At 39.1% G+C, this 24,200-nt stretch overlaps 1 protein-coding gene across 1 annotated transcript in view; it reads right to left on the reverse strand.

Annotated features, from left to right (window-relative positions):
- Window positions 1-451: 451 nt before the first annotated feature.
- Window positions 452-24,200, reverse strand: part of LOC131489596 (uncharacterized) — a 37,798-nt gene continuing 14,049 nt past the window's right edge. The window contains 2 exon segments of the mRNA XM_058691612.1: window positions 452-956; window positions 958-1,323. Coding sequence (XP_058547595.1) covers window positions 621-956; window positions 958-1,323 — 702 coding nt within the window. The 3' untranslated portion in view covers window positions 452-620.

Here is a 24,200-nt window from a genome sequence, read left to right on the forward strand (position 1 = left end):
TGAGTCTCTTGTAGGCGGCATATAGTTGGATCATTTTTTCTTTTAATACATTCTGGCAGTATCTGTATTTTAATTGGCAAGTTTAATCCATTTATATTCAAAGCAATTGCTCGTAGGGAAGAACTATTTCTGCCGTTTTTCTGTGTTTTTTATGTATCAATTTTTTTGTTGTTGTTTCTCAGTTCCTCTAATACTGCCTTCATTTGTGTTTGATCTTTTTTCCCTACTGTATCGTGTGATTTTTTCACTTCCTCTTCTGTATAAACTTGTAGTTATCTTCATAGTGGTTACCATGGGAATTATAACTAATAATCTTGCATTTATAACACTGTAGTTTGAATTGATACCAACTTAGTTTCTTTCTTTCTTTCTTTCTTTCTTTCTTTCTTTCTTTCTTTCTTTCTTTCTTTCTTTCTTTCTTTCTTTCTTTCTTTCTTTCTTTCTTTCTTTCTCTTTCTGCAAAAAAGCTTTATTGTTTTCATTTGGTCCATGGCTTGGGAGAGGGCTCAGGGTGGTTAAAAAGCTGCCTAGTGGATACAAGGAGAGACTCAAGCACAAGTCCTGGCACCTGGGGGAATGCCAGAGGGACCCTCTCAAAGGCTGCTGGGCTCCAGAGACTTCTAGTCGTGCTTGAGGGTGAGTCTTTCGAAGAGATACTCGCCCAGCCCAGCCTGGGGGCCGGACAGCCTGTGATTAGTCAGGTGGTCACCCATCTTCTTGATGAGTTTCACCTCCTCATCTAGAAAGCGATTCTCCATGAAGTCACAGAGATGGGGGTCTGCACGGGGAGAACCCAGGGCATGCAGATCCCAAAGGGCCTGGTTCAAGTTCTTCTCCAGAAGCAGGGAGGCTACTATGGCATTCAGGGTTTTACCCCACTCATCTTGGGACGGCTTCTGCATGTCTTGGAAGAGGGTGCGACCCCTGCGCTGGTTTTGCATCTTCAACAGATGCTCAGCTCCCCTCTGGCTTCTCTTCAGCTAACTCGCAGAAGAAGTGGCCCACATCCTCCAGAGCCACATCGTCACTGTCGAAATAGAAGCCCAGAGAGAGGTAGGTGTAGGAGGCCCACGGATACATATTGACCAGTCGGTTGAGGGCAGCCTCTACCTCGGTGGAATAATTCTGATGAATCTGGGAGCTCGTGGTTGATCGATGATAAGGAGCTAAGTTCAAAATCGGGTGTTGGCTGGTCGTGGAGGCAGAGGGTGGGCAAGAAGATGGCTCCGAAGGTTGTGATTGGAAAAAAGGTTGGAGGGTGGTCAGAGGCTGGTAGTGTTGGGAAAATGAATAAAGTTTTACACCGTAAGATGGCAGATGGGACTAAAACAAGCTCTGGTCTCTAGCTTGGAGACCCCTCTTCTGGGTTCTTCTTGCCCAGGCGAAAACCTGCGGGCGAAAACCCCCACAGATATGGAAGCTGACAACTATAAATTACCCTTCCCACTTGGATTTGGTGCTCAGATCTTTGGAGAAACGGTCTCCTCTGAACCTGCCAGTGTTAAATAAATCTCTGATCCACTGTACAGTGGAAGGGGCATCCCTGGGTCTGTTCCATCTGTTCCAAACACTGTTGAAGCAAGAGACAGATCCACAGGACCACCAGGAGCACTGGCCTTAGTTTCAGTACCATAAAGAAATTGTGCTCCTACACAGCTTTGCTTTCTTTATGTTATTGTCACAAATTTTATCTGTATACATTATATACCTATTAACACAGAATTATAATTTTTTATGAATTTGGCTTTTTATGAACTTAGCTTTTTATTTAATTGGCTTATCATATAGAAAAAAAAGAGGGTTTACAGAACAAAAAAAAATTCTGCCATTTGAATTTACCTATGTATGTAGGTACATACAAAACCTTTACTAGAGTTCTTTATTTCTTCATATGGCTCTGAGTTACTATCCAGTGTTCTTTCATTTTAGTCTGAAGGAGTCCTTTTAGCATTTCTTATAGGGAATGTCTACTAGTGATGAGTTTTTTCAATTTTTTGTTTACCTGAGAATATCTTAATTTCTCCTTCATTTTTGAAAGATAATTTTGCCAGATGTATAATTCTTGATTGGCAGGTTTTTCTCCCCCATTCAGCCCTTTAAATAAATCATCTCAATGCCTTCTGGAATCTGTAGCTTCTTAATAAATTAGCTCTTCAGGTGCCTGGGTTGCTCAGTCAGTTAAGCGTCTGACTCTTGATTTTGATTCAGGTCATGTTCTCATTGTTTGTGGGATCGAGCCCCATGTCTGGCTCCACACTGGAAACATGGAGCCTGCTTGGGATTCTCTCTCCTTCTCTCTTTGCCCCTCCCATGCTAGTGCACGTGCATGTGCTCTCTCTCTCAAAATTGAAAGATAAATATTTAAAAAGGAAAGAAGAAAGGGACTGGTAAGATTTAAAAAAATTAGCTTTTTATCTTTTTAATGATCCCTTGGATATGACAAGTTACTTCTCTCTTGCTGCTGTCAAGATTCTTTCTGTGTCTTTGACTTTCAACGATTAGATTATAACATGTCAGTGTGGATCTTATCCTATATGTGAAGTTTATCAGAGTTGGAGTTTGTTGAGTTTCTTGAATGTCAGGATTCATATCTTTCCTCAAATTTGGGAAGTTATTAGCCATTATTTCTTCAAATATTCTTTCTGCTCCTTTTTCTCTCTCCTTTCCTTCTGGAACTCACATTATGCATATGTTGGCATGCTTGATGGTGTCCCCAGAATCTCTGAAGCTGTATGTTGCTCTGTATTACTGTTTGTTTTCTATTTGTCCATAAGTTCTTTGTTCCTTCCCCCCTTTTTTCCCTGCCTTCTTTTGGATTAATTGCATATTTAAAAAACTTTTGTTTTCTCTCCATTTTGCTATATTCTTTGTTTTATTTTTTAGTGGTTGCTTAGTGTATCTAACATGCATTTTTAAGTTATGACAGTCTACCTTCTATTATATTGTGCTACTTTCACCATTCACTTATAAGGACTCTTGTAATTACATTGGGTCCACCCACATAATCTAGAATAATCCCCTTATCTCAAGATCCTTAACTTAATTGTATCTGTAAAGTCCCTTCTACAATGTAGGGTAACATATTCTTAGGTTCAATGGATTAGGACATAGATATCTTTGGGAGGGGCCATTACTCAGCCATCCTATAAAGCATTGATATAAAGTATATCTCTTTCTTCATTCTCTCCCATTAAACTATTCATTAAGTAACTACATGCTGAGGGCATCTTTAGCAGAAAGTTTCCATGTGGACAAAAAGAAAAAGTTTAGAAGAAAAGGCAGAGTGGTAGAGAAGAATGATCCCTGAACTTGGGTTCTAGTCCTAGATCTGTTTATCAGTAGCTGTTTATTTTAAAAAATAATCTACCTCTCCAAACCTCTGTTTTCTTGTAAGGTAAAATAACTAGGAAATCTCTTAGAACCTTCTGTTTCTATAATTTGATAAATCTTATGTATCCCACAATTTGATTAAATCAGGATATGAAATGTGCTCATTGCAGAGTAGATTCAAGGCTTGTGATCCAGCGCCTTCTATAGATTTTGCAAGGAGGTTCAGTTCTTTAGATAAAAGAGAACGACATTCTGCTTTTGCTACCAGAAGAGAACTGTACAAATCTAGTTGCACATGAGGTAATATAACCTAAACAGAGCTATTGGGGGAAGGCCCAGGAGCCAGAGAACAAAGATGAGAAAAAAGACAAAGGACTGGCATGGTCTCAGTGGTCAGGAGGGATACCTTCTAGCACTGTTCCAAGAAGATCCAACCAAGGTGCAGGTAAAAGCCCCATCATCAAACACTTGCAAAGCCTTTCCCTGAGGTCATGCCATGGAAAAACAGACAGACAGTGACTCAGAACCTTAGCTGTGTGTGGGAGCCACTGAAATAAACTGTCAAGGAGGAAAGGTGGATTGCAACAGCTTCCACCAATGGTACCGTGGCAGTATACAAACTGGGTATAGAGTGGAGGCAGAATTCATAGTCAAAAGTATTGTCAGAGATCAAGAAAGTGCCTGCAGGTTGCTAATCAGCATGTGGGTCTGCATGCCTAAAAGTGAAATGACAGGGAAGATGCCTCTTCTGCTGGGACTTTGTCAGCTATCCAGGTGCCAGAGTGAGAAACAGATTCTGTTGTGGCAAGAGGACCAGAAAAATCTTCATTCTTAATCTGGCCCATCACCTGAGAATTTGCACCATGTGAAAAAGCTGATGGTGGGTAACAGCTGCATGTTGAATGAAGCAGCGAGCATGCCAGCCACACTTCATATTGAGTTTAAGGAAGAGATCAAACTTATTTTTCCAGAGTTCTGTCAGAGATCATGAGGGAACACAGACATATATTAAAGCAAAGCAATGGATCATTAGAGATGGGACCAGTTGTTTGACTGGAATAATTTGAATACAACTGCTAAGGACAAAAGTCCATGTGTAAGGAGGGGGAAACCTTTCATTCTCATGCTAAAGAGAGAAGAGATTATAGAGAAAGATTTTTGATGTTTAATTTTACTATAAGATTACAGAAAAATTGGGGTACCTGTGTGGCTCAGTTGGTTGAGCATCTGACTTTGGCTCAGGTCATGATCTTGCAGTTTGTGGGTTCGAGTCCCCCATTGGGCTCTGTGCTGACAGCTCAGAGCCTGAAGCCTGTTTCAGATTCTGTGTCTCCCTCTTTCTGCCCCTCCCCCACTCGCACTCTGTCACTTTCCCAAAAATAAACATTAAGAAAAAAGATAACAGAAAAATCTTACTAGCTTTTTGGTAGGTATGCCACAATTATGTCAAATTCCTGGAACACATCACTAAAATAATTTTCATTTAGGTGGTTATAATCTTTAGCGTGTGGGCATTAGACTAGTAAGTTATATGGACTATTAATTCACTGACAAATTTGAAGAGAAAAATTAGTAAAATCGTTTGTAAGCCTGGACTGTTCTAGCAGTTTGATCAAAATGGTACATTTGGTATGTCTGAGCAGAAATATTTAAATTTTTTTTTTTAACGTTTATTTTATTTTTGGGACAGAGAGAGACAGAGCATGAACGGGGGAGGGGCAATGAGAGAGGGAGACACAGAATCGGAAGCAGGCTCCAGGCTCCGAGCCATCAGCCCAGAGCCTGACGCAGGGCTTGAACTCACGGACCGCGAGATCGTGACCTGAGCTGAAGTTGGACGCTTAACCGACTGAGCCACCCAGGCGCCCATGAGCAGAAATATTTATAATGTCTTTTGATATGAGAAAGAGGGAAACAATGCCAGTGGTATAAAATAAACTCTGGACCTCTAAGCAAAAGATGGCCCTCCTTGTAGCTTGCTCATTGGCAGAATAAAAGACTTCTTTTGGTTGATCCTACTTCATGGTTTGTTGTTTCTAAATTCATTCTCAGGCCAGAGTTGAGTAAAATGCATGATTAGAGGCTTCTCCAATTGGGAGTATCATTGTAAGGCAGAACCTGTTTTCTTTTCTAGAATTAGAAAATTGCAGGGGTGCCTGGGTGGCTCAGGTTATGATCTTAGGGTCCTGGGATCCTGCCCTACTTTGGGCTCTGTGCTGAGGGTGGAGCCTGCTTGAGATTCTGTCTCTCCCCCTCTTTCTGCCTCCCCCCTCCCCCTTGTAGTCTCTCTCCAGAAGAAAAGAAAAGAAAAGCAAAGAAAAAAGAAAATTCCAGTGGGATGCAGAGGAGCTAGTGATGTAAAGGAGAGAGGATCATAGAAAAATCTTTTTGGCTTTCTAGTAGCATTAGCAGAAGTAGCAAAATCAAGCTTCTGGCTTAGCAGTAGCAGTGGACTGGTTTTCAGTAGTAGTTGCAACAAGACTGAATTTACAGGGTAGCAGTGGGAGCAATGTTAGGGGTGATGGTGGTTGCCTCACAATTGAATTCCTGGGAGCAGTTGTGCAAGTCATAGTGTTTACCATTCTTTGGCATTATCTGTGACTGCTTTACTGGATGAGTTTGGCAGCATGATTTTGGCATTAATTTCTTGGTATGTAGCTCCAAGCCTGGTTTTCCAGACCTCCTATTTATTTTGTAAGCTGCCTAATGTCCTTTTAATAGATTATTTTCACTTTAGTTCTGCTAGACTTTGGTTTGCTGCTTGCAACTCAGAACGTGGATACCTCTGGGACCTTGTTAAAATATAGATTCCAGGGCCTAGAAAAAAATCAATCAGAATATCTGGCATTGGGGCACAAGAATCTAATTAAAAAAAAATTTTTTTTAATGTTTATTTTTTTTAAGAGAGAGAAAGAGACAGAGTGCGAGTGGGGAAGGGCAGAGAGAGAAGGAGACACAGAATCTGAAGCAGGCTCTAGGCTCCCAGCCATCAGTACAGAGCCCAATGCGAGCTCAAACTCAGGAACCGCAAGATCATGACCTGAGGGGAAGTCAGTTGCTTAACCGACTGAGCCACCCAGGTGCCCCCACTTACAAATTTTTTTTTCATGTTTATTTATTTTTGAGAGAGATAGAAGAATCTAACTTTTTAAAGATCCTGAATCAATCAATATTTTCTTTTTCTGTAGAAAGTGACAGAGAACTGAATTCAAACCAGTTTACACAAAAAAGGGAATGCATTCACATAATTTAAAAGTCTAGGGAGTAGATATTTGGTCAGTACTGAATTCAGAGCTCAAGCAATGCCTTTGGGATTTGGGTTCTACATTTCCTGGTTCTGTTTTCTGTAGTGTTTTCTTCAGTCTAACATCCCATGCCGTTGCAAGATGGTGGTAGAGACATCCTCTCAGCTTGTGTTCTAGTAAACAGAACACTTGTCCTTGTCCTGGAAGCCATGGTTCTGATGGAGATCCATGTCTAAAATGTGAGGCTCCAATTAGTTGACCTGAGTCTCCTACCACCTCTGGAGCCCAGGTTCTTTCAGGAGCACATTTTCTCTTTTCCCTTGACTGATGGTATCAATTTTTTTTGTTAACCAATAGATATCCTCATGTTTGCAGTTGAGTTGTATATTCATTCAGTCATTTATTCACAAATAGATTGAACTTATAAGGCATTGTGTTAGGCAAAGGGGATTTAAAGTTGAATATGATATGGTCCTTCTTTTAAAAGAGTATAGATTCTAGTGGAGGAGACACATAAATAAAACAGTATTTAAATCTATTTGAGGGACATTTGGGTGGATCAGTCAGTTAAGCTTCTGACTCTTGATCTCAACTCAGGTCTTGATCTCAGGGTTGTGAGTTCAAGCCCTTTGTTGGGCTCCAGACTGGGCATGAAGCCTACTTAAAAAAAAAAAAAATCCATTTGATTTATTATTGAATATCAAATGCTTGGCACTCTTCTAATGCTACGTATATAGCAGTGAATAAAATAAATACCTGTCCTAACAGAGCTTATATTATAATGGAATAAGACAGAAGATAAAGCAATAAACACAATATAAGAGACAGTGACAAGTTTAATCGAAAATAGTCAGACAGGGCCTCTCTGAGAGGGTGGCAGAGATGTGAAGGAAATGAGGGAGTGAGCATGTGGATATCCCCAGGAAGAACATACCCGACAGAGGAAACATCAGGTGTTGAGGGCCTGAGGCAGGACCAGGACCATGCTTGGCCAGTGTAGTTGGAGTAGAATCCTGGGGTGTTGTTGAAGGTGAGTTTAGGGAGGGAGTTGGGGGGCTAGATTATGTAGGGTCTTATAAAACATTGTAATGCCTCTGATATGGGAAAAACTTGGGGATTCTGAACAGAGAAGAGACATGGTACACTTGTTTCAAACACTCTGACTGTTGTTTGAAAGGAGACAAGATGGAAGCTGGGAGACCAGTTGAGGCTGTTACACAATTTGAGTGAGACAGAATGGGACTGACCAGGATGATGAGTAAGAAGTGATTGGATTGTGGATATATTTTGAAGGCAGATCTTACAAGATTGGCCAGTGGATTGAAGGTGAGCTGTGAGAGAAAGAGGAGTCATGGATGACTCCAAGGTTTTTGGCTTGGGCAACTGGAAGAATGAAATTGTTATTTACTGAAAAGGGAAGATTGCTGAAGGAGTTTGGTAGGCTGCCTACTAGACATTCAAGTGCATGTGTTAAGTCGTTAGTTGGGTATTCTAGTCTAGTTCAGTGTAGATGTTTGGTTCGGGATTCATATTTGGGCACTGCTCTCCTTACAGATGTTATTTAAAGCTATGAAATTGATAACATCACCTAGAGAGTGAGTCAGTGGAGCATAGAAAAGAGCACTCCAGGTTTTAAAGATCAGACTGAAGAGGAGAAGCAGCAAAGGGGATGAAGTAGTAGCTGCCAGTGAGATAGGAGGAGAACAAGGCGCTGACTAGAAGCCAAGAGAGGAAAGTCTTCCAAGAGAGAAGGAGTAATCAATTGTATCAAATGCTGCAACTGTGCTAGATCAGTAAGATGAAGACTAAGGGTTGACCATTATTCATGGCCATGTTGAAGACATTTGTGACTTTGTCAAGAGTTATTTGTTAGAAATGTCAAGATGAAAAAACAACTTAATGTGTTCCAGAGAAAAGGGAGGAGAGGATGGGATGACAGTGGGTATGGACAGTTTTTTTGTGGGGGACTTGCTATAGAGGAGAGCAGAGAGATGGGGGTGGGTAGTTGGAAGTGGTGTGGGGTCAAGTGAGGGCTGTGTGATAAGTGAGTATAAGTGTAGTGTAGTTAGGGTACTTTGCAAGTACATAAGAGATTTGCTGTGGGAGATGTTAGGATAACGTTTACAGGAAGGTCCAGCACTTAGTTGTAATAGAAGAGGAAGAGAAGATTTTTCAAATGAGGGATATGTTTAAAGGTACATAAATGTGACACAACATGAGGTTTGGCAAACTGCAAGGAATTGGAACTGAAAGAAAAGGCCATGAGGCACAGGATAGTCAATATCACACCTTGAAGTGAATTTTACTCTTTAAGTGACATAGAGAACTTGTGAAATAGTTTAAGTAGGGAAGTGAAGTGATGAGATTTGCATCTTCCAAAGAGAAGCCTAGAAGCAGTGCAGCAGATAGATTGAAGTAGGGATAGACTGACATCAAAAAGACAGGAGATTATTGTAGGAACTCAGGTAAAAGTGATGAAAGACTGATTTTAGGCAAATGGCAGTGAAATTAGAGGGAACAACTATGCAAGATATGAAGAAGTTAGGATCCATAAGAGTCTGGTTATTTGGAGGTCAAGGAGTGGAGTGTGCAGGGAAGAAATGTAACAGGACTTTCAGGATGTTAGGTCATTAGCAGAGCTAAGGACTAGAGGATTCGTTTTTAAAATACTATGTTAGTATTGGATATGTTGAGTTTAAGAGATAGGAGATTTTAAGGTGACAAATGTAGCAGACATTATGAATTTGGAGTTCCAAGAAGAAGTTTGGGCTGCACACATAGATCTGGGAATTGTGAGACATAAATTTTGGCTAAGTCATGGATTTGGATGAAGTCACTCAGAGAGAGGGTGCAGAGCAAAAGTTCTTAATCTGAAATTTGCTTAATGTAGCTGGAGGAAAACATCCAGCTGTGCTGAGTGGTCCCACTTTAAAAGTATGACCACATGTTTTTATTTTTTTAATGTGTATTTATTTATTTTTGAAAGAGAGATTGAGAGAGAGACAGAGAGAGAGAGAGGCAGAGAGAGAGGGAGACAGAGAATCCCGAGCAGGCTCTGTACTGCCAGCACAGAGCCTGATGTGGGGCTCTAACTCACAAACCGTGAGAGCACGACCTGAGCTGAAATCAAGAGTTGGCTGCTTAACCGACTGAGCCATCTAGGTGCCCCTGACCACATGTTCTAAGTGATCCTTTCATGGCAGTGCAGCAACCTTATTTCTCAACCCTGTAACTACCCTTCCTTTATCTTCACATTCAACTGCTGATTTTGCATCTAATTGAGAAAACAGGAACAGTTACAAGAGAACAACTTCACCTTCTGACCAACGAATCTACTGGTTACTGTGCATCTGTACACATACTGCTTTTATTCTTGTTGCAACATGGAAACTGTTCCAGCTTCTAGCTCTAGTTGCACTGGGTCGTGGCCCCTCTTCTACTCAAAGACTTTGCTTTTGCAATCATCCCCTTTCTCTTCTGCATCATCTGTTTTCTCCTCTTTACTCATCATCCCAACCTCATGCTGTAATATGACTCCATCTGGAGAGGGTCTCTCGTGACCTCACATTCATATCCCCCACCATTTCTGTTTTCCTTCATAACAGTTCTCTTGAAAGAATTGTCTGTAATCACTCTCTCACCTCCCATTATTTCTGGAATACACTCTGGTCAGGCTCTTGTCTCTGATTCTACTAAAACCAATCTTAAGGTTGGTAAAGATCTCTTTCTTGCCAAGTTCAATAAACAATTCTTAATCTTCATCTTACTCAATCTCTTAGCAGTATGTGACACAGTTGATTACTCCCTCTTACTTGAATCGCTTTTGTGTTGTTGTTGGCTTCCAGAACCTGTTATTTTCTTAGTTTTCTTCTTATCTCACCAGCTGCTTCCTTCTCAGTCGCCTTTACTGGGTCTTTCTATTCTTACTGAAATTGAAAGGGTAAAATACCCCAGAGCTGAGTCTTCAGCTTTTTCTTCTTTATTTGCTCTTCTCCTGAGGTGATCTCATCCAGAGTCATGGCTTTAAATAACATCTGGTCAAATATGTGTCTCAGAGAGGTCTTTCTTCTCTATGACTCTCCTACCCTGCTTTGTTTTTCTTCATGGCAATTATCACTATTTGAAATCACATATGTATTTAAACGTATTTACTTATTGTCTGTCTTCCCCATGAGAACAGAGTTCTTGTCTGTTGTGTTCTCTATTGTATCCTCAGCAACTAGAACAGTGCCTGGCACATAATAGGCTCTGAAAAACTATGAGCCAATATAAGCTAAATTTTAAGCTAAAGAGTTAAGATAAACGCAGTCAAGAGAATCTTGGTTGGATAAGGGAAGGACAAATGTGATTCCATGTGGTAAATGAGAAACTTTTGTTATTTTGGAGCTGTGGAAAGAGGAACAAAGGAAAGTGTGAAATCCCAATCTAGTTGATGGGACTTTGCTTGGAGGGAGAAGTGGTGCCGGAGGTAAGAAGTGCTTGGGGGAGAAGTGGGATACTGCTGTAACAAATACCTAAACATGTGGAAGTGGCTTTGGGAGGTGTAACAAGTAGAGCCTGGAAGGGTTTTGAGGTGCATGTGAGAAATAGGGACATTAAGGAAAATTCTGCTGAGAGCTCAGAAAGAAAGGAGTCGAGCTAGAGAGAAAGCTTCTGTCTTCTTAGAGAATCCATAAATAATCATGAGTGTAATGTTGGTAGAAATAAGGACATTAAGGGTGGTTCTGGTGGAGTGTCAGGTGGAAATGAGTAACATGTTATCAGGAACTAGAGGAAAGGCAGTCCTTGCTATAAAGTAGCAAAGAACTTGGCTGAATTGTGTTCATGTTCTACGGTTGCAAGGAAGGTAGAAGTTGCAAGCAATGAACTGGATTTTTAGCTGAGGAGATTTCTAAGCGAAGCATTGGAAGAGTGGCTTGGTTCTTCCTAACTGCTTATAGTAAAATATGAGAAGAGAAAAATGAGTTGAAGAATGAATTTTTAAACAATTCCAGAACCAGAACTTGAAAGTTTGGAAAATCTCAACCTATCCATTTTGCAGAACATGAAAAATAAACTTGTTTTGTTTAAGCCACCCAGTTATAGTATTTTGTTATAACACTCCAAGTACACCAAGACAGATTTTGGTAGCCAGGAGCACCTGGAGAGGTGCAACATGCATCATGGTTGCTGGCTGCTTTTTCCCCTCTGGATTCAGTTCCGACTTTGCTCTCAATCAAAATGGTCTGGGAAATGGTTCTTTAAAAGGTGGGGTCTCTCATACAGCCCTTGCTGGGTAATTATTTGCAAGGTAGTTTATTTTCTTATTTCTAGAGAGAAGGAGCATCTTCTGAGACAAAGGATTACAGCTTGCATGAAAGGCTACTTGGTTAAGAAATGACCACCCGGTCTGCCTGACCCAGAAAGGAGAGTGTGGTGTATATTGTGTTCCTGCCTTGAAGGGAAGTTTTTAAGCATAGAAATGTGAAATGGGCAAGTAATCGAAGGGCCTCAGGGTAAGGTAGAGGTGCCAAGGCTACCCAGAGGTGGGAGTTTATAAGAGGCGGAAAGACATCCTGAGGACAAGTTTATACAAGAACGTTCAAGGAGGGACATAAAAGGAGGTGAGGCAAGAAGCCTCACGATTTACTTGGCATCTTGCAAATCTTTTTGAGAAAACTCCAACCAGGGACTGTCAAAAAGCCTTCCTGTCCTCAGATGCTTGCACTTGCCCCAAACCTGCTTCCTTGCTGGATGTGCAACTCAAACCAGTCTTTAGATACTCAACCTTGGCAGCATTTGAAGTAAATCATTTCTTGCTTAGCACTTCCCCTGGGTGGGAGAGAGGATGCTCCTGAGCATGTGCTGGTGTGGTGGCCCTTCCACATAATATTGTGAGGAGAAAGGTGTGGGCCAGTAAATGTGCTGGGCTATTGTTTTTTAATTATTTATTAAACTTCCCACTAAAGCAGCTAAGGAGCCTACTCTCTTTTTAATACTTCTTTTGTTAAAAAAACATTAATAGATTCATACCTCTAAAACCTGCAAGATTATGTTTTTCCTAAAAGATGAGTATTATTTAGCCTTTATGAAGTACCTGCAAAATTCTTAACAAAGATAGGTATGTTATACTGGCTAGGCCCCAGAGATGAAGCTAGAAACATTATCAATATTACTGTACATACAGTTTTTACCAATCTGCCAAAACTTTGTCCATAAGGCTTGTTAGCATTTGGAGGTATTTTACCATCAATGCACCTGCCATACCTCGGTCTGATGAAGAGTAGCTATAGTTTGTTAATGCCTTTAATGACATGTGTTATCTAAGGAGTGTCTTATAATGTGGATAACAGTTAAACTTAGTCTAAGAAATAATGCCTACCTAGCAAAGCAAATTTTGTTTGGACAGTTTTGTAATATCAAGAAGGATGGTGTGCTTGCAGAAATTTTTCTTGCTAGTGAATTGACAGGTTCTAACTGAACTAGAAAGACTTACTGTTGGATACCATACAGGAAAATAGAGACAATATGAATACCAGAGAACTGATAAGATTGTGTTACATGTGCAAGAAATCTGCTTGTAAACATGACTTTTGCAGGAAGTGTATTAGTCAACAAAATAAAAGGCTGTTCTTACCAAATACAGTTGACCCTTGAACAACACAGGTTTGAACTATGCGGGTCCACTTATATGAGGATTTTTTCCAACAAATATATTTGAAAAATTTTTGGAGACTTTCAACAATTTGAAAAAACTTGTAGATGAAATAGCCTAGAAATACCATAAAAATTAAGGAAAAGTTAGGTATTATTTTAAGAATAAAGTATGTAATACATATAACATATAATATGTGTTAGTTGACTATATTATTGGTAAAGCTTTCTGTCAACAGTAGGCTATTAATAGTTAAATGGTTTTTTTTAAGTTTATTTATTTTGAGAGAAGGAGTGTGTGTGTGTGTGTGTGTGTGTACACGCATGAGCAAGAGGGCAGGGGCAGAGAGAAAAGGAGAGAGGGAATCCCAAGCAGGCTCCACCCTATTAGCACAGAGCCTGATGCAGGGCTCCAACCCATGAACCATGAGATCACAACCTGAGCCAAAATCAAGAGTTAGCTGCTCAACTGCCCAAGCCACCCAGGTGCCCCAGTAGTTAAGTTTTTGAAGAGTCAAACATTATACATGGATTTTTGACTTCATGGGGGTGGGGGGTTGATGCTTCTAATCCTGGTATTGTTCAAGGGTCAACTGTAGTCTATTTCTCTTAATTCATGATTCTCAAAATGTGGTCTCTAGACCAGCAGCATCAGCTTCACGTAGAAACTTGTTATTAATGCAGATTCTCAGGCCCTGGATAGATTTACTGAGCAGAAACTCTAGGGTTGGGGCCCAGCAGTCTGATTTTAATCAGTCCTCTAGATGATATCAGTGCATGTTTGTTTGGAAACCACTGTCTCAAACCCAAATCAGTACTGGGGCCCACAGTACTTTTTTCAGTTCTGCAATTATTTAGGAGTCTTTATGTTTGGAGGTCTTGAGATATCAAATGTGACTGATCAGATTTTTTATTGACAAAATGTTTTCTATGGATGGATAGGCAATTGATGATTTTTTTTTTAAGTAGGCTCCACACCCAAAGTGGGGTTTGAGCTCATGAGCCTCAGGTTGAATTTCATGGTCTACCAACTGAGCTGGCCAGGCCCCCAGTAATTTTTTTTCATTAACTCCTCCCACAAATATTTTCTGAATGCTTACAATGTAGACACTAAACAAATAAGAGTGAACAAGACCAGAAAGAGCCCTGCTTCACAAAATACTATTCTGGGCTGAATATTATAGCTGTTAATTTATCACAATGTCTCAAATTGCCTAGACTATAAGGGGAAGTTTTTATAATAGTTATCTATCCTGAAGAGTGAAAATTGTCCACTCCTTACAGTAGGATTGATTTTTTTCTACGCTTGACCTGATGCTATAATAATGTTGCATTCACATTAAACTAACATCACAGGTGGAAAGTAAACAGTTTAGTCAATCAGTTGTTTCATTAAACAACCCCGAATGACTGGGTTTTACTCCACTACATTGTCCAAACCAATCAGTAGTGTTGGAATTATGTCAATTTAGCATGAATATTCTCTTATAAGGAAGATTATATCTGGACATTTCAGGTGAAAAAACCGTGGGTGGATGAAGAAGAACATTTGGAACATAAATGATCCAGCTTGGTTATTAGCTGACGTTAGTCATTTTTCCACGAGTGTTCTAGTTTATGTTGTAATATATACATACAGCCTACTTGCATGAAAAGAGATCAACCACATTAACAATAAGAGATGATATAAGGAAAATTCAGGACTAATGCCTAGCTTTATAAAATTTATTTGCTTCCTAGGAAATAAATGACAATTCTAGTTTTCATCCAGTATAGTGGTTTTGTTACAGGCAAAATATGAAGTAAAGCCTATCTTAATTCCCTCTACATTTTTTGAATATATGGTAGGGGAATAGCAACCTTTACTAAAGAAGACACAGAATCTGAACTCATCTGTTCACACAAGGGAACTAAATTTTTATATTTCTGTCACTGTATTTTTAAAAGTAACTATTAAACACCACGTGGGATATGAAGATTCTGTGAACATTTTATATGTTAAGCAGTCATTGTCCCTGATCCTAAAGATGTTCCTTTCTCAGATACTAACAAGAATGAATGATGGTATTTTAGAGAAAACTGCCAGGCTTACTCTCTGGCTGTGCACAGGGAAACCAGAAACAATAGTCTTGAGTTTGACCTGGGGCAAGAAAAAACAGGTATGGCTCCTAAGTGAGGGTCCCAAACTCAAATTTTTTGAAGGTGCTAGACTGGTAGCATAAATATATGGGCAGAACAGGTGTATGAGACCAGAGGAGGTGGTAGGGGTATACCTGGATAGAACATGTCTTGTGCAAAAGTGGTTCAACTTCAATTCCTTCAGTCATATCTTATGCATGGAGATATATTCTTGACTCATTTATCAAAATTAACAGATTAAAGGCCACTGAAAGAGATTAAAGTTCAGGGACCTGGCTCCAACCTTTGATCTTTGGTATCAGGAAATTGGTTTCTCCAGGTTTGATACCACAAGATTGTATTAAGTTGACCTATATGAAATTGTCATTTTGTAGGTAAAAGAAATTATCAAATAATAGCTATCTCATATGATTAAATGTAATATTTTCTTTTTAAAAAATGTTTATTTATTTATTTGAGAAAGAGAGAGAGAATGCACCCACGAGGGGGGAGGGGCAGAGAGAGAAAGGGAGAGACAGAATCCCAAGCAGGATCCATGCTGTCAGTGCAGATCCCAACATGGGGCTTGAGCTCACAAACCATGAGATCATGACCTGAGTTGAAATCAAGAGTCAGATGCTTAACCTATAGCCCCCTAGGTGCCCCTAAATCTTTTTTTATTAACACATTTAAAATTTTTTTTTATTTTTGAGAGAGACAGAGAGAGCGAGAGAGCGAGCACATGAGCAGGGGAGGGGCAGAGAGAGGAGACATGGAATCTGAAGCAGGCTGCAGGCTCTGAGCTGTCAGCATAGAGCACGACGCGGGGCTTGAACTCATGAACCTCAAGATCATGACCTGAGCTGAAGTCGGATACTTAACTGACTAAACCACCTAGGCACCCCCAGGCACCCCTATATCTAATATTTTTTATCAAGAACTAACAAAAACAAGACATATACTCTTATTATCTCTTCCTCCATTCTCTAAGGAAGAGGTGTTTTTAGTTTATATGACTGCTTGCTTTTCTCTCTGTAAAGTCAAATTCTCCTCCTGTGGTCTTGATTCAGTCATTCAAAATAAGTTCCATCTTTCAAAAAGTGTTTTCTTTTAAGAAGCTGGGAATACCTTTGTGAACAAGATATACTCCACATTTACTCTCATGGTACTTATAGTTGAGCTTTAGAGAAATAAACAGGCAATTAAGTTACAGTAAAATCTAGAACTCACAAGCCACAAGATCATGACCTGAGCCAAAATGGGTTGCTTCACCGACTAAGCCACCCATTTCATAATTTTCATTATTTTAAAAACAGTCCTAGAGACTATAGATGTTGGAGAGGGTGTGGAGAAACGGGAACCCTCTTGCACTGTTGGTGGGAATGCAAACTGGTGCAGCCGCTCTGGAAAACAGTGTGGAGGTTCCTCAAAAAAATTAAAAATAGACCTACCCTATGACCCAGCAATAGCACTGCTAGGAGTATACCCAAGGGATACAGGAGTGCTGATGCATAGGGGCACTTGTACCCCAATGTTTATAGCAGCACTTTGAACAATAGCCAAATTATGGAAAGAGCCTAAATGTCCATCAACTGACAAATGGATAAAGAAATTGTGGTTTATATACACAATGGAATACTATGTGGCAATGAGAAAGAATGAAATATGGCCTTTTGTAGCAACGTGGATGGAACTGGAGAGTGTTATGCTAAGTGAAATAAGTCAGGCAGAAAAAGACAGATACCATATGTTTTCACTCTTATGTGGATCCTGAGAAACTTAACAGAAGTCCATGGGGGAGGGGAAGAAAAAAAAAAGAGGTTAGAGAGGGAGAGAGCCAAAGCATAAGAGACTCTTAAAAACTGAGAACAATCTGAGGGTTGATGGGGGGTGGGAGGGACGGGAGGGTGGGTGATGGGTATTGAGGAGGACACCTTTTGAGATGAGCACTGGGTGTTGTATGGAAACCAATTTGGCAATAAATTTCATATTAAAAAAAAATAAAAAAAATAAAAACAGTCCTAGAGGAATAGCTGCACTCATATATTTACATATATATTTGCACTCATTATAGATATTTTAATTTATTAACATAAATTCCTAAAAGTGGAATTATAGAAAATCTGTAAGTTTTGGGGAAGAGGAAGGAAGGAAATTGTGTGTGTGTATGTGTGTGTTTGTGTGTGTGTATGTGTAACCAGGCTGCAGGCTTCTCCACTAAAAATAGTGAGTGTGCATCTCCTGAGGTCTGAGAGTATGTCTTTAAATGCCCAGCTGCAAGTGTGAGTTGTCTTTGATTTTCATATTTTATCTTAAACATTAATGTAGATTTTTGCACTCTATTAAAAAAATACAGTGTACTGTGTTATGCCTCTATATCTTTGAGTGAATTTTATGTTCCAGGAAAGTGTGTCAAGAATATTGTTGCTCATGTAACCCTCGTGACACTGTCCTATTTTTTGTTTGAAAAGCACGTAAAAGGGATAAATCAACAAAAACTAATTGTTAATCAAGAAACAACTGTCAACCAAGCATTGTGCTAGGTTAGGTGGGGAATTACAAAGAAGTTGAGAACATAGTCCCTGCCTTTGAATTGCCTCCAGTTTATTTGCTTCCCTTTAATAGCCCATCAAAGAATTTATGCCTAACCTGGTAACTGCCTGGGCTAAGGTCTATGATGCATTTACTTGACAAAGTGGAAAGTCCCTGTTTGTGTTCACTGCTCTACACACTTCCAGGGACTTGCTAATGTGTTTGTTTTGGATTTGGTATCATCATTAGCATCTGTAGCATTTTAGAGTCTTGGGAAGGAGATCAGGTACCCTGCTGGTGAGAGGACAGTGTAATGAAAATAGGAGTTTTTAAGGCTTTTACATTTGGGACAAGTATAGTACAGGAAGTATAAATGAATTAGAACCTAAGTTAACCAGGACTTCCAATTCAGTAGAAACATGAGTTAAGGAGAGTGAGGAAGATGTCCATAGGAAGGCCACTTACCAGGGATATGAAAGTCACATTCAGAGCCCATTCTGTCTGTTGCTGTTTAACTTCTGGGTCTCCTACTATTCCTTACAGTGACCCTGATGCCTAAAAGAGTTCCAAGAACAATGTAGGTAAACGTTTGGTGAGTAAATAGTTGTATGCTCCTAATAAGGAATCAAAGGCATTGACTTGTATTTAGCATTCTGGGCTTACTGAAAGGCATGCTCCTTAGTTTTAAGAAGACCTTTAATATCAAGAACTGATGTAGAAAATGTTTGTGAACCTTGAGCAAAACCAGAGCCTTTTTTTTCATCTTCTGAGCTGTGTCTCCCTGTAGCTTGGTTCCAAGTTTTTGTCATTGCACACGTTGGGTCTGGCTGTAAAGGATCTCAGACAGAGAAGGGTGCCCTGTGTCTGTCCTTTCTGTCCTGACCCCATGCTGGTACACCTGACCTTTGTCTAGCTCCCTTGCTTAATGGGCTGCTTTCAAAGCTTTTGACTTTAGACTCAGTGTTCTTCAAGGAAAATTCCAATGTTTCTTCTGACCTATGCACATCTTAATTCCTCAGAAAGGAAGCACCTGTCCCCTTGCTCTGGCTTGATGCCCTATGAAATCATCAGCATGATACTCACTCATGTTCACACCAAGGTAGAAGACTAGATATCTTGATTCTGAGATATCTTTGCTCAGGTTATCATCTAGGACTGAGCTGAAGAGCTGGCAATGCAAAGGGCAAGGCATGGAGTCAACACTGATGTACAATAAGTTATGTTGCCTTTGACTTATTTATTTAAGTGAACAGAATTGGATTAATCATTGTCCTTGGCTCATAAAATACTATTGTCATTGTTTCTTGAATGGATCTTTTATTGATTTCAATTAAAAAATTATTGATATATAGTTGACACACAATGTTATATTAGTTTCAGGTGTATAGCATAGTGATTTGACAATTCTATACATTGTACAGTGCTCACTACTATTATAGTTGTTTCTTTATGCTTTTAATAGTATAATGGACATAGAATCTACTACCTGCTCAAGAACTAATATGTACTAATAAATATCTACCTGTATATTTATTTTTTCCTAATTTATTGTTAAATTTCCCATTTTACTGATAACAGTGAGAACATTGGCGGTTCTGAGTGGATATGTTTACTTAAAATCTAAAGTTATCTGTACTTAAAAATAATCTAGTCTACAAAAAAAAAAATTCTCCAGGTGTCAGACTTCCAGGTGCAGCCATTCACGAAGACAGTTTCATGAGATGTATAATGAAGATCTAAAGCCTGGTGTGGAATTTCCACCAGGTGGAAGTGTAACTAAGATTTAGAATAGTTTTTATTTTGACCTTACTTTCAAGGATGCTGCCTGACCCTGCACCAGTATCCATAGAGGATAAAGACAGTAAAAGCTGGCATGTGTGTTTAGTTGTAAAATCAGTGAGTTATTTAAAAGTAAGAGATTTTAGCATTTACAAATTAGAACTGTTTTTCTCCTGTAATCCAATTCAAAGGAAGTGTGAGTCACATGAATCTTCTTTTGTGTTTTGTATTGGTACTGGATTACATGCTGGTTGTCAGTTTATAGTCTATAAACAGTTATCTCAGACCAGATTTTCTTTTTCCCTTGAGTTGAGTTTCTGATCATATTAAACATATTAAACATTGGTAAAGGAGTCTTTTAGTTTAGGGATTTAGTTGTTTGTTGATCTGGACCAGCAGAGGAAATTTTTCCCCTTTGCATCTGGCTGTAGTCTTATGTTCTTGCCTGAACATGTCTGGATCTGGAAGAAAAATTCTGCCTTGCTCTACAAAGCACGTCTCCACATTGTCACTCCTCAAGACTGGTGAGTTTCTAGTTTAGAAGATTTCAGTCTACAGTTTTTCTTGAAAATAAATGTAACATGACTGCTTCTGTAATTATAGCTGAATTCTGTCCTTGGTAAAATAGGTAATAAATAATTTGGGAAGAAAAAGGCCCATGATCATTCTTAACTTAAAGCAATATTTTCCCATTATACTTTCAATAAGTATAGTTATTAATAATAATACTAGTTATTATTAATAATTGAGATTTGCTCCTTTGGATTTACATGTATAAAAACATCCATTCAAAATGAGTAAGCTAGCCTTTTATTTCATTGGAAAAAGTGTCCCAGCTTGGATAAAGCCATCAGCACCACCTAGTGTCATCACACAGGCATAGAAACACAAAGTCAAACTTCAGGACAAAAGGTCCAAAAACGTCCTTTGGACATTTGGGGAAGTTGTAGGTAAGACCACCTAGGACAATTCCTTTGTGACTCATACTATTAGCTTCAACATTTTTTTATAAAGTTGAAAATGAGGAACATAAGAGAAGATGTCAAAGAAAAGAGTAAATAAGTACCAAGATTATGTGGAAGATATGTATAGGGAGACTGGGGAAAGGAATAGACATTTACTGAATACCTACTGTTTACCAGGCTGCATGCTCTGCTTATGCTTTTCTTGGAGGAGGGAGTGGAGTTGGGATTTTTCTCTCACTAAATCCTCTTTTGTGCAAATGAATGATACAATGGGCTGATGAAGCAGCAGGAAGAGAAATTAAGGAGACAATCTCATTTATAATTGCAGCAAAAATAATAAAATACCTGGGAATAAACTTAACCAAGGAGGTTATGAAAACTATAAAACATTGATGAAAGAAATCTAAGATGACACAAACAAATGGAAAGATATTCCTACTCATGGATTAGAAAAACACATATTGTTAAAATGTCCATACTCCTCAAAGCAATCTACATATTTAATGCAATCCCTATCAAACGACTAACAGAATTGGGGCGCCTGGGTGGCTCAGTCAGTTAAGTGTCCAACTCAGGCTCAGGTCGTGATCTCATGGTTCATGAGTTCAAGCCTCACGTTGGGCTCTATGCTGAGAGCTTGGAGCCTGGAGCCTGCTTTGGATTCTATCTCTGTCTTTCTGCCCCTCTCCTTCTCGCTCTCAGTCTCTCTGTCTCTCAAATATAAAAAATAAAACATAAAAAAAGAGACCAACAGGGGGCTCCTGGGTGGCTCAGTCGGTTGAGTGTCTGACTTCAGCTCAGGTCATGATCTCATGGCTCTTGAGTTTGAGCTCCACATGGGGCTCTGTGTTGACAGCTCAGAACCTGGAGTCTGCTTTGGATTCTGTGTCCCTTTCTCTCTCTGCCCCTCCCTCGCTCATGCTCTGTCTCTCTCTCTCTCTCTCTCAAGAATAAATAAAACATTAAAAAAAATTAAAAAAAAAGACCAACAGAATTTGTCATAGAACTGGAAAAACAATCCTAAAATTGTATGGAACCACAAAAGACCCTGAATAGCCAAAATAATCTTGAAACAAAACAAAACAAAACAAAACAAAGCTGGAGGTATCACAATTCCAGACTTTGAGTTATACTACAAAGCTGTAGTAATCAAAATATTATGTTCTTGGCACAAAAAAATGGACACATGGATCAATAGAAGAGGAGAGCAGGCACCTGGGTGGTTCAGCTGGTTAAGCCTCTGACTTCAGTTGAGGTTATGATCTTATAGTTTCGGTTTGTGAGTTCAAGCCCTGCACTGGGGTAATGTGCTGACAGCACAGAGCCTGCTTCGGATCCATTGTCTCCCTTTCTCTGCTCCTTCTCTGCTTGTGCACTCTCTTTCTCTCTCAAAAAATGAATAAATATTTAAAAAAAAATAGAAGAGGATAGAAAGCTCAGAAACAAACCCATGATTAAATAGTCAATTAATCTTCAACAAAAGAGGCAAGAATATGCAATGGGAAAAAGACAGTCTCTTCAACAAACTGTGTTGGGAAAACTGCAAAAGAATGAAATTGGACCACTTTCTTACACCACACACAAAAATAAACTCAAAATGAATTAAAGACCCAAATGTGAGACCTGAAATAACAAATATCTTAGAAGAGAGCACAGGCGGTAATGTTTCTGACATCAGCCATAGCAACATTTTTCTAGGTATGTCTCCTGAGTCTAGGAAAACAAAAGCAAAAATAAACTATTGGGACTACATCAAAATAAAAAGCTTCTGCATGGTGATGGAAACAATCAACAAAACAAAAAGACAGCCTACTGAATGGGAGAAGATATTTGCAAATGATATATCTGATAAAGGGTTAGTATACAAAATATATAAAGAACTTATACAATTCAACACCAAAAATTAAAAAATAATCCAATTAAAAAATAGGCAGAAGACATGAACAGACATTTCTCCAAAGAAGACCTACAGATGGCCAACAGACACATGAAAAGATGCTCAACATCACTCATCCTCAGGGAAATGTAAATCAAAACCACAATACGATATCACCTCACACCTGTCAGAATGGCTAAAATAAAAAAACATAAAAGTGTTGGTAAGGATGTGGAGAAAAAAGAACCTTCATGCACTATTGGTGGGAATGCAAACTTGTGCAACCACTGAGAACAGAAGGGAGGTTCCTCAAAACCTCCTACAGAACTACCCTATGATCCAGTAATTGTGCTACTGGGTATTTACCTGAAGAATATGAAAATACTAATTTTAAAGGATATATGCACTCCTGTGTTTATTGCAGCGTGAGTTAACAATAACCAATTTATGGAAGCAATCCAAGGGTCCATTAATAGATGAATGCATAAAGAAAAGGTGATATTCACTGCTGGTGGGAATGCAGACTGGTGCAGCTGCTCTGGAAAACAGTATGGAGTTTCCTCAAAAAATTAAAAATAGAACTACCCTCCAACCCAGCAATTGCACTACTAGGTATTTATCCAGGGGATACAGGTATGCTGTTTCAAAGGGGCACATGCACCCCAATGTTTATAGCAGTACTATCAACAATAGCCAACGTATGGAAAGAGCGCAAATGTCCATCGATGGATGAATGGATAAAGAAGATGTGATATATATATATATATATATATATATATACATATATATACACACATATGTGTGTGTATACACACACACACACACACACACAAAATGGAGTATTACTCGGCAATCAAAAAGAATGAAATCTTTCCATTTGCAACTATGTGGATGGAACTAGAGAGTATTATGCTAAGCGAAATTAGTCAGAGAAAGACAAATATCATATGACTTCACTCATATGAGGACTTTAAGACACAGAACAGATGAACATAAGGGAAGGGAAGCAAAAATAATAAAAAACAGGGAGGGGAACAAAAACATAAGAACCTTTTAAATATGAAGAACCAACAGAGGGTTATTGGAGGGATTGTGGGGGGGGTGTGGGCTAAATGGGTAAGGGACATTAAGGAATCTACCCCTGAAATCATTGTTGCACTATATGCTAACTAACTTGGTTGTAAACTAAAAAAATAAGTTAAATAAAAATTAAAAAAAAAGAAAAGGTGATATTCTCTCTCTCTCTCTCTCTCTTTCACACACACACACACACACACACACACACACACACACAACACACACACACACACTGGAATATTATTCAGCCATAACAAAAGAAAGAAATCTTGCCATTTTCAAGGACATGTATGGAGCTAGAGTATAATGCTAAGTGAAATAAGTTAGACAAATACTGTATGATTTCACTTGTGTGTGGAATTTAAGAAACTAAACAAAGGAAACAAGAGAGAGGGAGAGAGAGACAAACCAAGAAACAGACTCTTAACTACAGAGAACAAACTGATGGTTGCCAGAGAGGAGGTGGGTGGGGAGGGGGAGGAGTGAAATAGGTGAAGGGGATTAAGAGTACACTTACCTTGATGAGCACTGGGTAATATATAGAATTGTTGAATCACTGTATTGTACACCTGAAACTAATAGAATTCTGTATGTTAACTATACTGGAATTAAAATAAAAAAACAATAAAAAGTAGAATGTTTTAT

The sequence above is a fragment of the Neofelis nebulosa genome, chromosome 11 (assembly GCF_028018385.1).
Source record: "Neofelis nebulosa isolate mNeoNeb1 chromosome 11, mNeoNeb1.pri, whole genome shotgun sequence".
In the NCBI taxonomy this organism is placed as follows: Eukaryota; Metazoa; Chordata; class Mammalia; order Carnivora; family Felidae; genus Neofelis; species Neofelis nebulosa.